This window comes from Kogia breviceps, chromosome 9, assembly GCF_026419965.1.
Source record: "Kogia breviceps isolate mKogBre1 chromosome 9, mKogBre1 haplotype 1, whole genome shotgun sequence".
NCBI classification, from domain to species: Eukaryota; Metazoa; Chordata; class Mammalia; order Artiodactyla; family Physeteridae; genus Kogia; species Kogia breviceps.
Genome location: NC_081318.1, coordinates 6,856,846 through 6,873,878, shown reverse-complemented (window position 1 = coordinate 6,873,878; position 17,033 = coordinate 6,856,846). Strand labels below are relative to the sequence as shown.

General features: G+C 48.0%; 1 protein-coding gene across 2 annotated transcripts in view; it reads left to right on the top strand.

The window, feature by feature from the left end:
- The first annotated feature begins 4,850 nt into the window (after positions 1–4,850).
- ZNF862 (zinc finger protein 862) overlaps positions 4,851–17,033 on the top strand; it is a 31,431-nt gene continuing 19,248 nt past the window's right edge. The window contains exons 1-5 of one of the 2 annotated variants that reach the window (XM_067041877.1): positions 4,851–5,114; positions 11,045–11,156; positions 12,342–12,446; positions 13,957–14,654; positions 16,085–16,241. In XM_067041877.1, coding sequence (XP_066897978.1) covers positions 5,091–5,114; positions 11,045–11,156; positions 12,342–12,446; positions 13,957–14,654; positions 16,085–16,241 — 1,096 coding nt within the window. In that variant the 5' untranslated portion in view covers positions 4,851–5,090. The remainder of the gene's footprint in view (positions 5,115–11,044; positions 11,157–12,341; positions 12,447–13,956; positions 14,655–16,084; positions 16,242–17,033) is intronic. The other variant, XM_067041878.1, reaches the window with a different exon arrangement.

Here is a 17,033-nt window from a genome sequence, read left to right as displayed (position 1 = left end):
AGCCCCTGCTTAGCCCCTCTTTCTTTCTTGAACGGTGTGGATGACTTATCTTCAATTCCTTCATACCTTCTCCCATTCTCTAGAAAAGCTAATTCCTAGGTCAATACTAAAATCTATCTTCTCTCTCCTATACCTGGGTGTAATGCCCTGAAAGAGCGTTACCAGGGAATTCAGTGGTGTATCCCCCAGTGGGCGGGTGGAATGCCAGTGACGAGCCTGGCAGGTATCTGGCTGTGTTAGGGGAACTACTGACCGAAACCACCTGCCCCGGCCAGGCACGATAATAACAATTGGCATGAGTTATCTTACAACAGGAGGTCCCGGTAAGGGACTTGGAACTAACAAGCTACCACCAACCAGAAGAATTCTGGGAAGGTCAGAAAGACAGAGGAGACACCAGTCCATGTGTCCTACCAATCTCCCAGAATCCATCTTGGTTGAACGATGCACATGCCAACAGGAAGGACCCTGAGTCAGAATGATTGTCCAGGGACAACCCAGAAACTAAGCCCGTTACCATCAAACCTGAGACCGCGGGCCATGTGGCAGAGCAGTTCTCCCGGGTTCCCTGACCCTGCTGCTCTCCGCCTGGGCGCCCTTTCCCAATAAAGTCTCCTGCTTTGTCAGACAATTCATTTCTGAGTGTTAGACAAGAGCCCACTCTAGAGCCCTGGAAGGGGTCTCCTTTCCTGCAACAGGTGCACCAGGGATCAACCATGGCAGAAGTGGTGACAGACCCCTAACATGAGACAACAGAGACCCATAATGGGCATGGGCAACCCCATCAAAGCAGCGTCTCTGTTGTTTCAGTTAGCTCTCGCTGTGTAACAAATCACAGACTTAAAACAACCCCTGTTTGTTACCTCACAGTTCTCTGCTTAAGGTCTGACAAGGCCAAAATCAAGGTTTGGGCCAGGCAAAGCTCTAATTTGGAGGCTTTAGGGGAGAATCCACTTCCAAATTCATTCAGGTTGTTGGAAATTTGGTTTCTTGAGGTTGTCGGACTGAGGTCCCCATTGCCTTGCAGGCTGTCAGCTCTCTCTGTTCCTTCCCCTCCATTTTCAAGCCAGCTATAGCACATCAATTCCCCCTGATGCCTCAAATCGTTTTTACTTCTTTTCTGCCCCAAGACAGAGAAAACTCTCTGCTTGTCAAAGAGCTCAGGTGATTATATTGGGCTCACCCAGGTAGTTCAGGATAATCTTCCTATTTTAAGGTCAGTTGTGCTGTATAGTGTAACACAATCAAGGAAGTGATATTTCATCATATCCACAGGTCTGGGGAGTTAGGGTGGAATGTGTTTGCGGGAAGAGCATCTAGAAATCCCTTCTCCCATAGTAGGGCTGCATGGCTAGTCAGGGTCTCAGTTTGGTTTCAGAGGCCGTGGAGGGGGGGTGCAGTCCCTACTTCATACCAAGTGGCAACAGGCAACCAATGATAATCATTCTTTTTTTTTTTAAGATTTATTTATTATTTATTTTTGGCTGTGTCAGGTCTTAGTTGTGGTGCGTGGGCTCTTCCTCGTGGTGCGTGAGTTCCAGAGTGCATGGGCTCTGTAATTTGCAGCGCATGGGCTCTAGCTGAGGCACGCAAGCTCAGTAGTTGTGGCACACAGGCCTACTTGCCCCGTGGCATATGGGATCTTAGTTCCCTGACCAAGGATTGAACCCACATCCCCTGCATCAGAAGGCAGATTCTTTACCACTGAACCACCAGGGGAGTCCCAGTTATTCATTCTGAATCACATATATCCCTCAATGGGGAAGGACTGTCAGAAATATTGAGGAAAGGAAATGTGTAAAAGGATCGAAATGCCTGATAGTAAAGCAGCTATTATAATTTGATTGTCCACATGATTTCTGTCCTCGCAGATAGGTTACACTTGCTACGCACTTGTGCATTCAACTGCTGACTAGAACACCAATTTGCATATCACTTAGATACTTAAAATCATCATGTGCGAAACTGTGCTCATCATCTTCCCACAACTCCCCTCCTTCCAGTTACTCTACTTATGTAATCCCTGTTTTATCCACCCTCAAAGTCTGTGGAGCCAGAGAAAGCAGTTGGCCAGAAGCCACACTGCTGAGCTAAGCATTTGGGACAACACTTTTATTATTATTTTTTAACATCTTTATTGGAGTATAATTGCTTTACAGTGGTGTGTTAGTTTCTGCTGTATAAAAAAAGTGAACCAGCTATATGTATACATATATCCCCATATCCCCTCCCTCCTTCGCTAAACCACCCCTCTAGGTGGTCACAGAGCACCGAGCTGATCTCCTTGTCCTACGTGGCTGCTTCCCACTAGCTATCTATTTTACATTTGGTAGTGTATATATGTCAATGCCACTCTCTCACTTCTTCCCAGCTTCCCCTTCCCCTTCCCCGTGTCCTCAAGTCCATTCTCTAGGTCTGCGTCTTTATTCCTGTCCTGCCCCTAGGTTCTTCAGAACCATTTTTTTTTTTTTTAGATTCCATCTTTATGTTAGCATACGGCATTTGTTTTTCTCTTTCTGACTTACTTCACTCTGTATGGCAGATTCTAGGTCCATCCACCTCACGACAAATAACTCAATTTCGTTTCTTTTTACAGCTGAGTAATATTCCATTGTATATATGTGCCACATCTTCTTTATCCATTCATCTGATGATGGACATTTCGGTTGCTTCCATGTCCTGGCTATTGTAAACAGTGTTGCAATGAACATTGTGGTACATGACTCTTTTTGAGTTCTGGTTTTCTCAGGGTATATACCCAGTAGTGGGATTGCTGGGTCATATGGTAGTTCTAATTTTAGTTTTTTAAGGAACCTCCATACTGTTCTCCATGGTGGCTGTATCAATTTACATTCCCACCAACAGTGCAAGAGGGTTCCCTTTTCTCCACACCCTCTCCAGCATTTATTGTTTGTAGATTTTTTGATGATGGCCATTCTGACCTGTGTGAGGTGATACCTCATTGTAGTTTTGATGTGCATTTCTCTAATAATTAGTGATGTTGAGCATCCTTTCATGTGTTTGTTGGCCATCTGTATATCTTCTTTGGAGAAATGTCTATTTAGGTCTTCTGCCCATTTTTGGATTGGGTTGTTTGTTTTTTTGATATTGAGCTGCATGAGCTTCTTGTATATTTTGGAGATTAATCCTTTGTCAGTTGCTTCATTTGCAAATATTTTCTCCCATTCTGAGGGTTGTCTTTTCGTCTTGTTTATAGTTTCCTTTGCTGTGCAAAAGTGGGACAACACTTTTACGATAGTCATTTCCTTACTTTCTGTAGCTTTACCCCTTTGTATACATAATGGGAGGGCCACAAGGCAACTTTCTGGAGTACTGGGAATTTTTTATATTTGATCTGGGTGTTGACTATATGGTGCACATGTAAAAATACACTGAGCTGTACATTTGAGATTTCTGCACTTTACTGTCCATTATTTGTATTATTATTATACATATTACATCCATATATATTACAAGCGAAACAACACATTGTTACTATTACTTTATATAATTTTACAACTTTTAAAGAAGATGAGAGAAGAATGGAGAGTAAATATATGTATTTAGAGTTTGGTTTTCTCTCTTCTATCTTTTCCCCTTTATATTCACCTTCTACTCTGCAATAACTAAAGTGCAATTTGCCCACACCAGTCACCAGCTAAAAACTTACTTCCAGCCCTTAAAGGCAGCACACATCCATCCCTCGTGTCTGTCCAGCGTCATTTCCCACCACTTCCTGTCTTACATACCTTCCCTACACACACTGTTGCTCACCTCCCTGGCTTTGCTGAGGCTGTTTTTCATGCCCAATTGCTCTTCCTAGCCAACACTCCTCTTCTCCTCCCGACTTAGTTGGCTCAGGTTGCCATAACAAAATACCATAGACCAGGTGACTTAAACAACAGAAATTTATTTTCTCACTGTTCTGGAGGCTGGAAGTCCAAGATCAAGGTGCCAGTACGGTCGGGTTCTGGTGAGAACTTTCTTCCTGGCTTACAGACAGCTGCCTTCTCTCTGTGTCCTTACATGGCAGAGAGAGAGGGCAAGCTCTCCGGTGTCTCGTCTTAAAAGGACACTGATCCCATTATGAGAGCCCCACCCTCATGGTCTCATCTAAACCTAATTACCTCTCAAAGGCTCCACATCTAAACACCATCACATAGGTGTTAACACATGAATTTGGAGGGGACACCATAGCACCTTCTTTACGTGGCTAACTCCTACCTCTTGTTTTAATTCAACTCAGGCAGCACTTCCTCAGGAAATCCTTAACTACCCCATATCGTCCCACCACCTAACTCCAAGGTGACAAAGTGTGCTTTAATAGAGTCTTGTGTTTACCTCTTTCGTTGCACTGTCTCTTCATTTTGTAGTTACGTTTATGGTCTGTTTCCTCAATAGACTATGAATTCCTTGGAGGCAAAGTTTCTGTTTGACTCAACTGCGCATTCCCAAACCTTTGCACAGAGCCTGGCAACATGACAGGCAACCAATGATGTTTTTTGAAGGAATGTTACAAAAAGTATTTACCTCCTTGATTTGATACAGTCTGGAATCTTCAAGGTTGACATTGGCCCTAGAAATGCGAGGGAAGAGACGCAAGCACGAGCAATCTGATAGCCCAATCAGAGTACTTTGCCCTTCCTATAGGGCCTGGGAGAGCGTCGTGGGTACGCTACCTAGTAACCGTCGCCGGGGGAGGGAGGCGGGGAGGGCGGAGAGCTTAGCTGCTTCGTCCAGTCGGGACCCCGTATTCCCGGAGCAATAGCAGCTTTGGGAGGCGCTTACCGAGCCTGGACCGCGCTTCCCATGATGCCCCGCCGCCTCGGGCTAGGCTGCTGCCGTAAAGCGGCTCGCTCGGCGCGACGCAAGTACCAGCTGCGCGCCTCTCCTGGCTCCGCGAGCGCCAGCGCCCCCTCTGACCAGGGACAGCCGGTTCCGGCCGCACTCCCTCCACGCCGCACGCCCTCCCTTCCGGGGGTCCCGGTCCCCAAGGTGTCGCGGCTACGGCATCCTCAGGCCAGGCCGCGGGGGGAGGGGGCGGCCTGGAGGCCGTGGCGGGGTCAGCACGGGCCACCGAAAGCAGGGCCATGGAGCCCAGGGAGTCGGGGAAGGTAGGCCTGGAAGGGCCCTGGGGCCGCCCACTCCCCTGCCGTAGATCCCTGATCTGGGCGAGGCGGGCGGTACGGGCGGAGTCCTCGCGGATGAGCCAGCCTTGCAGGGAAGGACTCGCCCGCTCGCCCGCTGCTTCCTCTGCACTTGGGCGGCCGACTCCGGGCGAGTCCCGCGCAGCCTTCCGCTGCCTCCCCACGCGGCTGGCCTAGCAGCCCTCCGCCGAGCCGCCGCTCGGTTGACGTTGGGTGGGTGACCCGCTCAGTGTAGTAGTGCGAAAGTGCTTCCTGTTTTCCCACCCCACCACTGGCGTTTGGAAGAGGCCCAGCGTGTTTTAAGGCTTTGAGGCTGGATCGGGCCCCGCTGGGAGCCAGGCATAGGGATCACCGAGAGGCAGGATGAGGGCTAGGCCCTGCCTGTATCCCCCTTCCCAAGAAAGAGCTGAGAAGAAAAGGACAAGGCATCTGGCATATTTCTTGCCGATTTCTGTTTCTAGCTTATCTACTTCGTGGAGTTTCTGAGTATTGCTTAGAAGCATATTTCATAAACTTGCTTCAGGCTTTGGGCAAGAGACTGTGAATTGGAAGAAAAGGTGGGGAAAAGTGCTTGAAGGTAGAGTTAAGTGGGTTTGACAGGATTGCTAGAGCTCGGAGTCAGTGTCAGCAAAGACGAGCGTGGTCGCAGGCACTTGATTCGGAGACATTGGCAGCCTCTGGGGACCGAGATCTTTCTGGATATTATTTGATACCAGTTCTTGAGGATTGTTTCTTCTTTGGCACAAAGGGAATCTCCAACAAACGTTTCCGAGTGCATACTGAGTCTCTCCTTTTAAAAAAATTGCTCATGTTATAAACATTTGTGATCCGTGATTTAAGTTGATGGAGATGCTGGAAGTACAAGGATAAATATGAAATGATTACTTTTCTCCAGGAGCTTTCCTGCAGTTTTCACTTCAATAACATGGACAAGCCTGGAAGCGTTGTCCAACAGACAAAAGACAGAAAGGATAGTGAGGTTATTTTGATGCTGTACTTTTTCCTGGAAAGACTGGGAAGGACTCTGAATTACAAAAGAAGTTACTACTTGCTTAATCATCTCTTCCGTACTCCATCCTCTCCACAAGCTACAGTGATGCATTTTCCAGGTGAAACAACCTATAAACAGTCCAAGACAGTAAAGCTCAACAGAACCTAACCAGAGAAAGATTGAAGGTGAACTGGATGCCAGCCTCATGCTAAGCACTTTAGGGGACACCAAAAAAGTAAAGGAAGTGGCTCACACCCTCAGGTAATATCCTGAGGTGTCATTTAGACTGAACCTGAATTTGGACAGAGGGGGAGCAAAATGCAGTAGAAGAAGGGCTATAAACAATTGGCACTGAAAATTGGAATTAGTGATTTGAGGTTGATTTCAAGGTATCTGTTCAGTTGTAGGCTTTCTTAGCCTTTGGTGTGAGAAGAGTGAAATACAAATACTTTGGGAGGTGGAGGAGAAATTTTATGTCCTTTTCAGGCCCAACCACTAATTGAAAACACTGGGGACTGGAAATTTCACCCTTGATTCTAATCGTGATTGTAAGATGTCTCAAAAGGACACCCTTCCCAGGTACATCAGTTTTTTACCCTAGGGAGTGAGAATGTTATCCAAAGATGGAATAAAGTAATTGCAAAACAAACTAGCAGTGTAAGAGGTATTGCAGATGTGACAATAACTAGGGCCTGGGTGGAATGGCTGTGCTATTCTAAAGTTCCTTTCTGAATACCACTTTTTTCTCTCAAGGCTGGAAGACTGGGGGTCACGTGAGGTAGTAGCTTGGTGTATTATTAGAATCTTCCTTTGATGCTATTTTGTTATATTTATTAACTGAAAGCAGTCTTAGCCTATTGGATTAAGTGTGGGGTATCTTGCTTGCCATTGGCAGAATAATGGATAGAGGACAAAGACCTTTCCCCATCACTCTAACCCAGTATCCCGTTTTATTTTCTTCCCAGCCCACTCGCTATATAAAATTCTCACAGTTATTTGTTTGCTGACTCCACTCTGTGCTCTATCCCCAGCTAGACCGGTGGAGCAGTATCTGGCATGTAATAGGTTCTCAGTATTTTCTGAATGAATGACTCAAAATAGCATCTCTACAGGAGCCCTTTTGCTATAGGCGTGAGTGCTGTGAAGAACACTGCAGTCTGACACCTCATGTGCCCTCTGGGAGACTATTGTCCTTGCTGCCAGATAGGAGTGTTTACTGTGTATGTATTTATTGCCTCAACATCTCTGGTTCCTAGCCACCACTGGCACCCCACCCCCCTTAGAAGTGATCGCTCCCTTCTCCTTTGCCTCTTGACCCAGTTTTACTATTGCACTTATATCACAGTTATCTGTCACCTCCTGATGGGTTTTTCTCCTTGACAAATAGAGATAGAGTCTTTTATATCTTAGGAGCTCCAAGCACACAGAAACAAGTAGAATATGTTGAAGGAAAGAATGAATGAAATGCCTATGAAATGTTTTCTGTATAATGTGGTGGTGGGGAAAGGGGTGGTGATGGTGAAGGGGGTTGTAAGGTAAGATGATCAGCATAGCCTTCCTGTGGACCAGGCACCGGGAGGGGTATAAAGCCTTCCTTGCTCAGGGGAAGTAGAAGTGCTTGGGCTAGGTGGGCAGGAAGTCCCTTGCGAGAAAGAGCTGGAATGTGAGTAGGAACTTGATGAGTACATGGGAGGAAGTAGGCAGAGTCAGGGAATGTAAAGATTGGGTGTGAAGAGGGAAGAAAGGTACAAGGTATGTTGAATGGCTGCAATTTATTTTTTTAATTGTATTTTTGGCCGCGCCGGGTGTCAGTTGCAGCGCACGGAGGCTCTTCACTGAGACACGCGGGACCTTTCGTTGCGGTGCACCGGCTTCTCTCTAGTTGTGGCGTGAGGGTTTTCTCTCTCCAGTTGTGGCACGCGGGCTCCAGAGCGTGTGGGCTCTAGTTTTTGGCACACGGGCTCTCTGGTTGAGGCGCGCCAGCTCAGTAGTTGTGGCACGCTATCTTAGTTGCCCCTTGGCATGTGGAATCGTAACGTGCCGACCAGGGATCGAACCCGTGTCCCCTTTATTGGAAAGCGGATTCTTTACCACGGGACCACCAGGGAAGTCCCCGAGTGATTGCAATTATACTAATCTGGCTGTAGTAGAGATTCCAGGTGGGGCAGTACCTAGAGCTGAGGTTAGGAAGGTAAGTTAGCTTCAGATCCAGGGGACTTGGTGCTAGGCTGAGAACTCGGAGCTCTACCTTATAGACAGTGGGAATCAGTAAAATAGAACATCCAGAGATATTCCTTGCTTTCTGTGTAGGTAAGAAATTCCTCTTATTCAAGCAGATTTGTGTTTTCTTTACATTGCAGTCATCTGAAGGCTCTTGCCGTAATACTGGTTAAAAGAGAGGTGCAAGGGTTAGCGTAGTTACTCTTGGGAAGACATTTCTTTATTATGTAAACGTTCGGCGCTGGCCATCCTCTTCATCTTTGGGGCACTCACGAAGGGACGGGTCTGTTGGCTTTCAGTGCGCCCGCCTGTTCCCTCAGGAAGACGGGGTGGGTGGGAATGGATAGGGAACCCTGCTTGCCCCTGGTCACAAGCTCTAACCTGCCCTGATGGGAGCGGCCTGCCCCGTAGTCCTGGTGTACCGTCGTCCTGCTAGGATCTGCCTTCAGTATGACCTCGAGGGTTTTCTTCCCCCTCCCCCACATTGGCTCTCCTTAGGCCGTATGTTGTGTGCACCTCTTTCCTGTCCACCCGCCTGCTCTTAGTGGAGCCCATCCTGCAGCAGGTTTTTGGAATTATAATCACATTTTGCTTTGGAAGACACTCTGAGAGCAAATAGTTATTTAAAATACACATTGGCATACAACTGGCACATACACATTGGCAGTACAATTCCATGTTTGTTTGTAAGACTGTTCATTTATACATGTTCATAGACAAAAGACTGGAAGGTTACATACCAAATGTCAACTTGTTTTTCAGTCAGGAGACTGTGGGTGATCTTAAAACATCTTTTCTGCTTATTGTCTAAATTTTCTGCAGTAAACATATTGACTCATAAGAAAAATACTCAACTTATTTTAAAATATACAAATCGATAGTGACTGATAAGAATTATCTGTATTGTTTTTCTCAAGAAGCTTCTATGTTGAAGTTAAAGTAGATATTTCTTGTGCTTTAAGTTTGAGTATAAAATTACAGGCGATTTTAAACAAATGTACTAGAACTTGTTACAAATGGAAATGACTGTGTCCCCTTCAGAGCTGTCACTTTGGAAGGACTTATACTTACTCCAAGGATGCTATTTCCCAAAATGTTGTTTTTCTTTGGGGTTCAGGGATTTCCTTTTTGTTGATAGTTTTATTTTTTTTATTTCTTTGACTAGCCGATAAATGTTGGTGGTGTGAAATTTAAAAGGGTAAACAGCAACAGATTCTGTTTTCCGATTATTTCTTTCATAACTGCTTTTTTCATGGCTGCAGTATCTTACCCCTCTGAGGCTATTGATGATAGTTTTGTGTTTTAAAGGTTTTTTTCCTCCCTGTCCCACTTCCATTTCCTCAGTGCCTCCTCACCTCCCGTCTGTTTTGATCTCTGTCAGACCTGTTAGAGCCTTTCCTCAGATGTCAGTGGAAAACCAGAATTCTAACCGGAAGCTCTGAGCACGTGGAAGGGAGGGACTTGCCAACTTGGAGCCTGTGCAGGGGATCTGGGCAGGCATTTGTTCCGAACAGCTTCCCCCAGATTCTTATTATTTTAACCTCACTGCGTTCACTCCCAGGCCAGAGGTTCCTGGGGCTGCCAGATCCTGAGCCTTTTGAGGATTTAGCCATGTCAATTGGCTTGTTTCTCCATGTGCCCACTGCTGCGTGAGGGTATGATTTTCTTGGATCTGCTCGGTTATTACTTTTTCATCTGCTTTTCAGTTAACAAAATTGTATTGCTATTGCCCCCTTGTTGTGTTGTCCTTCCTAGAGGGTGTTTTTTTTTAAACAACTTTTAAAAACATTTATTTATTTATTGGCTGCATCGGGTCTTAGTTGCGGCACGCAGGATCTTTCCCTGTGGTGTGTGGGCTCTTCGCTGCGGTGCCCGGTTGTGGCGTGCAGGCCCAGTAGTTGTAGCTCACGGGCTTAGTTGCTGCGCGGCATGTGGGATCTTAGCTCCCCTATCAGGGATCGAACCGACATCCCCTGCATTGCAAGACGGATTCTCAACCAGTGGACCACCAGGGAAGTCCTTAGAGGGTGTTTGGTTTGGAGTTTTTCTCGGGGGAGAGTGTTTTTTTAAACTCACAGGAGGAAGCAAAATTCAGTGTACGTGTTCAATCTGCCGTTTTAATCCAGAACTCCCTGAAACATTTTCCGAATTTCCTCGCCCATTTTTGGTGGAACAGAGCTCCTTTATAAGCCCCATGGAATATAGTTCTCAGCTCTAAAGCTTTGCCCATCTTGATGATTGACCACATTCACAGACATAGTTCTCAGTGACAGTTGACTATTCCCAGAAATCAGATACATCTTCCTAAGTGAAGACTTACCACGTTGAAGATTCTGCAGAGGAAGTGCTGTTGGTTGTTGCTGATGCCCTGGCTGAGAAGTAATGGATCCTGTGGGGAGGCTGGTGGGGAGCATGGAGGGAGGAGTGTGGGAGCCCGGAGCTGGCCTTCATTGTGACACTGTGTCGCAGTGCGTGGCTCTTCCTACAAGAATGGGTCTCACTCCCACTGTGACTTGCTCCCAGGGGGTGAGAGGAACGTGGTGTAGGTCTCGTATGTAGATTGATAATGACCCCTCCCGCAGTCTGATCTGTCCCCAGAGTAGGGCTGTCCTCAGGTGGTTGTGAGCTCAGGTGTGTAAGACTAAGGAGGAAGTTGGTGCTTAGCTGGTGTCATGTTTCCTTGCAGGCTCCTGTGACGTTTGATGACATCACGGTGTACTTGCTTCAGGAGGAGTGGATGCTGTTGAGTCAGCAACAGAAGGAGATCTGCGGCTCTGACGAGCTGGTGGCACCACTGGGTACGGGCTCCTGTTCACTCCCCCACTGCCTGAACCTAGGTCACCATTCCCAACCATGTCTGACTATGTATGACATACTTGGGAATTTTCTGGAATCCGACCATTTTTTTTTCCAGGCCTCTTTATACTGTTTATCCACTCCGTCCCATATCTGACTTAACTGCACACGGATTCACACATCACCCTTTCTCTTTTCCACTTAAACTAGCCAAGAGAAGTGGGGAAGTGGGGCGTGTCAAGGCTAGACCTGGATGCTGTGGACTGTGGCACTGCGGGGTGGATTTCGTCTCAGTGCCCAGGGGACGTTGGAGGTGGTGGGAGGTGGTGGAGCGAGCATCAGACCTGTAGCCTGGAAATCTGGTCTCAGTCCTGGCTCTGCCACGTGGTACTGACCAAGTCCACTCGCCTTTTCAGGCCTCGGTTTCCTTCTTCACAGGCTTGTCATCGAGCTTCGATGAGATAAAACAACTTGACACTTTGTGCGCGTGTGGGTAGTTTTCGTCTTTTCTGTGTTCCGAATGTCCTTTCTCTGCTGCTATGGGTAGACTTCCTAGACCGTGGACAGAGAGGATTGTATTTCATCGTGTGTACACGCATATGTACTCTTCTCTGATTTCAATTTGATGACCATCTGCCATGCCTTTCTTTGCTTCTTTTCCTCTTGACCCCTCAGGGTTCTGGGGGCAACAGTCTCAGCTCTCTGTGGATGGAGGGGTTGTGCTCTTACTGTCGACTAAAAATGGTTTGAAAACCAATGATTCTTATAAACCAGCAGTTGCAGAGTAGCAGCTGTGGGCCAGATTTGGCCTACACCTTTTTTTTTTTTTTCTTTCTTTCTTTCATCTATTTTCTTTGGCTTCTTTAAAATATTCAAATACGTTGTCAGTATTTCGCCATGGGGGGTTTTCACACAGAAATACGATTTCTGACTTCTGTTGGAAACTGGGATGGTCTGGCCATGCTGACCCTGTATTCAGCTGGCGGCCCCTCCTGGAGTTGAGTAGCTACCCCACACCTGGGTTCAAATCCACAGCCTCCCACCCCTGCCTGGTTTCCTCAGATTACTGTCTGGTCCCACTCAGCATTTGAGTTTGAGCCTCTGTTCTGGACCGATAGTTTTCATACTTTTTTAGCCTGTGTGACCTGGATCCGACCTCATAGTGCATCTCTCTGTTCCTGACTCAGGACCAACTGTTGCCAACCCAGAGCTGTTCTATAAATTTGAGCGAGGGCCGGAGCCGTGGCTAGCCAATGTCCAGGGCCAGAGGAAGCTCTTGAGCCTCCACCGAGGTGAGTGCAGACCTGCCCCCCGGGAGGAGGGGTCCTTAGCTGGAGGGAGGGAGCAGGAAGCTGGGTCCCAAGGCTCCAGTCTCATCCTCTGCCTCTCCCTGTTCCCCACCAATTACACACGAATGCTGTTCTTCCCCCAACTGTCACCCCGTCTAAGATATACACACCTCCCCCAGTGTTATTCTCCAAACTCTCATCTCCCTTTATTTTATTTCTACCTGAGAGTAGATGTTTATGTATAATTATCTATTCTAAGTTCCACGAAGGCATGACTTGGTCTTACTTACTACTATAGTCCCAGTACCAAGAACAAAGCCTGGCACGTATTTGTGTAGTAGACGATCATGGAATGAAGGGGTGAACAAACAGATGGCTGCTAAATCCTAGGGATTGATGTTTGCTTTCCTCCTTTGGTAAGCATGTCCTGTTCAGGGATTGGCTAGCCCAGAGCCAGGCCAGATCGCCTCTGTCATCGTGTAAGATGACCGCATTAACCCAGACCCTTCTACAGGAGAAAAGGGAGGTGGAACAAGTTCCGCCGTGAACCGAATTGCGGAAGTTTGCTCTCCCTTGTGATTTATCTCAGATGGACCACAAGGAGCCCTAGACTTCACAGATACTAATTGTTTTCGTTTGCTTTTCCTGTGCTTGGCTCTTAACTTTGAGCCTATTGACTCTTTACTGGTAGCTCTGTGCTTCCGGGGTTGGCTACAGTTTCGTAGACTGACTGGTCCGCTGGCCTGGAGCAAATACTGTTGAGTCTTTGCCCACTGGGCATCTGAACTTGTTGGTGCATAATAAATGGCTCCAGAGGAGTCAGAGTTGTCTAAGCTGCATTTCAACCAAGGAGTGAATAAAGAAACTGCTGGTGTAGCTTAAAGAAGAAAAGTCTTAGTGACATCATGGGATTTTTCACTTCTTGGAAGGGTTGTGGTGTGGGAGAGGGCTGGGGTAGCACTCCTGAGGGGAAGGTACTCAAGGATGGGTTGCAGCTCAAGGAAAACTCCGGGGACCAAACAGTCTGCCCGGAAGGTAGTTTGCTCTCTTGCTCTAAAGGCACGTGAGCAAAGTGCAGATGCCTGTCTGGCAGGGGTGCCAAGGAGGGGGCTTCCTGCCAACTGTGGAGCTGCAGTGTTTGCTTTAACTACCTTCTTAACCCTACCTTCTCTTACTTCCGTGTTCTTATCCATAAATAAGTCTGCTCTCCTGAAGATTGTGCCACTGTTTTAGGTTGCAGAGATCAAATTACAGAGATCTCTCTTTGACCAGGTATATCTGTCCTTTATATTTTTAAAAAAACTGTTTTCTTAAAGCCCATTTAGTTTCTCTTGGGTTAGGCAAGGTGCGCCAGGGGGCTGGGGGCCGGAGAGAAGAGAACACAGGTGCAGACTGGCACTTTGTGGGTGTGGTTCCAGCTTTCATGGTCCATGGATCTAAACACCTCTGTGAGTTGCAGTGACTCGACCTATAGGATTTCAGAGAAAATTCCATTTGTTTCTTTTTTCTAAAGGAGAAAACAAGATGGGCTTCATGGAAGAAATGGACATGCAAAGTCCCGCCAGAGAAGCGGGACTCTACCTGCCTCCTCAGAAGAAAGCCTGTCCTTCCCATTTCAGCTCAGAGGGTGGCAGCATCCAGGGAGACTGCACGGGAAGAAGCAGAACACCGCTGAGACCGCGGTCCATCCAGAAGTCGTGGTTTGCGCAGTTCCCGTGGTTGGTCATGAATGGGGAGCGGACGGCTCTCTTTTGCTCTGCTTGCCGGGAGTACCCGTCCGTCAGAGACAGACGGTCAAGATTAATAGAAGGGTACACAGGACCGTTCAAGGTGGAGACTCTCAAATACCACGCCAAGAGCAAGGCCCACGTGCTCTGTGTCAAGGCCTTGGCGGCTCGGGACCCCAGCTGGGCAGCCCGTTTCCGGAGCATCCGCGATGTGTCTAGAGAGGTCCTGGCCAGTCCGGGGCACCTCTTCACTGCAGATTATCCCATATTTTACCCCCCAGGGCCTCTGGGGGTCTATGATAACATGGCCCAGCTCCTGCCCAGCTCAAGAGCTGCCCTGGAGGACCCTGGACGGAGTGGAGCAGTTCCTGCATTGTACCTAGACTGCATTCCTGATTTCAGGCAGAGAGAAATTGCTGGTGACACCCGCAGCTCCTCAGACGTTAACATTCTGTGTAATGACTCTGCTGAACCCTGTGGCCAGGTAAAATGTTTATAATGATTGCTCAAGGGGGAGGATTCTGTATAGTGTTACCATAGCTGACATGCTTATAATGTGCTAGGCGTTGTTTGAAGTGCTTTACGGGTATTAGCTCCTTTATTTACGGCAACGGCCCCCCTGTCATCGTCTCCTTTTGGCAGATAACAGAACATAATTAGCGGACCAGAATATTCTAACTTCTGATATAAAGAGAACACCTAAATTCAGAACAGTAATCTTTATCCAGAATCCAGGACGGCCACAGAACTCAAGAAATAGTCCACAGCCACGAGAGCTCTTAAATAGTCAACGTAAACAATTTTTTTCAACGTTAACTTCAAAATCATGCAGCACTTTTAAACACTGCGAAGTTTCCTCAGACCTGTTCTTTTATGTAATGTTTTTAATGCTGCAATGAGGTGGGTGGAGCAAACCTAGTTAAACTCATCTTGTTGGGGAACAACTAAGACTTAGGGGGGAGTGACGTAGCCAGAGAACAAAGGCTCTTGTGGCAGTGACCTCCCCCCAGAGCCCTTGACTGCCAGCCCAGTGCTTTCCTTCTACTCCCTGCAGCACTGGTGGATCCTCAAAGACTCTAGTTCTCACCTCAGGTTTATTTTGTAAAATGGGTTTATTTTCTAATTCTTTGGAAAATTGGCCTGCAAGGAAACTGTATTAATTGGAATCTTTGAGTAACCAGATCTGGCCCCTTTTCTCAGCTCTTCCATGAAGGCGGGATTTGGGTACAAGTCATTCTGAGCGACCCCTCTAGTCCGACGAGAAGAGCTCAGAGCTTCCTCGCGCCTAACGTCATATACGTAAAGTTAGTAAGCTCGAATTTTTACGGAATCCAGACAAGTGACAAAGCTCATTTCCCTTCCTGTTCACGTTCCTTCTAGTTTTTAGTATTAGAAGCTAATAAACAGGTCTGACCTTTTATAATCTGAATTCCTTTAGCAGTAAAGTGTGTGTTAACCTAGTCACTGAATATGGGCATCTTTAGTTCTTTTTCACTGCTTCTTGCTTCCCATCCTGGTGGGGAAGCTTAGCAGGGGCTTCTCGAGGCAGCTGGCTACCTTTGCAGTCGTGGATGCGTAGAAGACGCCCTTGGGGCTGTAAAGGTCAAGGTGCAGCCAAGAGGCTCTGCAAGACCCCAGTTCCTCCGTGCGTTTTCCTTTCCTTCCAGCAGAGAAGAGGAAGGATCAGTCCTTCCTTCTAGAGTAACACTGAGGTTCATTTGGTGTCTACCTGCTAATTCTGGGCCACACACATTTGCTTCTTTGGCTTTTGGTGGGTAAATGAGTTCCTCGGAGTGCATCGGGGCCTCTTGGCACGCTTCCCAGGAGAAAAAGGCCTTGAGCAGGACCCCGGGAGGATCGCGCTGGGTGTCTGACGTGAGAGGAGTATCGAGTGACTGCTGCTCTCTGTTGCAGGACCCTTCTGAAGAGGGGCTGTTTGAGGAGGTTCCCGTGGTGTTTGAGGACGTGGCGGTGTATTTCACCCGGGAGGAGTGGGCCGCGCTAGGCAAGCGGCAGAAGGAGCTGTACAGAGACGTGATGCGGACGAATTACGAGCTCTTGGCGTCGCTGGGTGAGGATCGTGTCGGCCGCCGTTGGCCGCCTGGCGTGGGGACCCCCGAGGGCAGCTGTGGCTGGTACTCGCCTCCCCGTTTCTGCCCTCACCGTGCGTAGGCAGAGGGTGCTTACACCTTTGCATCTCAGGACTCTCCCTGCTTTGGGATGCTGTGCTTTGTCTCCTCTACGCCCACCCACCCGTCACCCGTCTTCCACCAGACGTTTCTGAGTACCGACTGCGTGCTGGATGGGTGTGAACGAGTCACGGTCTCTGCTTTCAAGGGGCCGGCAGGTTCCTGGGAGAGACAGACACTTTCATAAGAACCTATGAAATAACACCAGCTCCATTCGAGATTCAGGAAAAGTGTCCTGGGGCTGCTGAAAAGAGTGACTTAACTTGGCCAGGCATCCAGGGGAGGGATAAGGACGGTCTTTAGAGAGTATGAAATACCTTAACTGAGCTGAAACCCAGGTGCACGGGGCCGGGCATCTAGGCGTGTCAGAGACAGGGGCGGCGAGGGCAAAGGCAGGGAGGCGAGACGGGGCCCCCGGGAGGACTCCTGGGTCCTGCCCTCTACTCGGTGCCAGGGCTGCCTCACCAGCGGCCGGCGTGGTGGGCGGCCTTGGCCTGGGAGTCGCTAGGCTGTAGGCACCGGAGAGTGAAGAACGGCATGTGCTGTTCATTTCCTTCCCACAAGAGGCTCCTCTCCTGCGTCTGCTGCCTGTTCCTGCCTTTGCCTCCTTTTTCCATCAGACACCCAGGATTTTCATGGGGCACCAAAAAGACAACTTTTCATCTTACACAGCT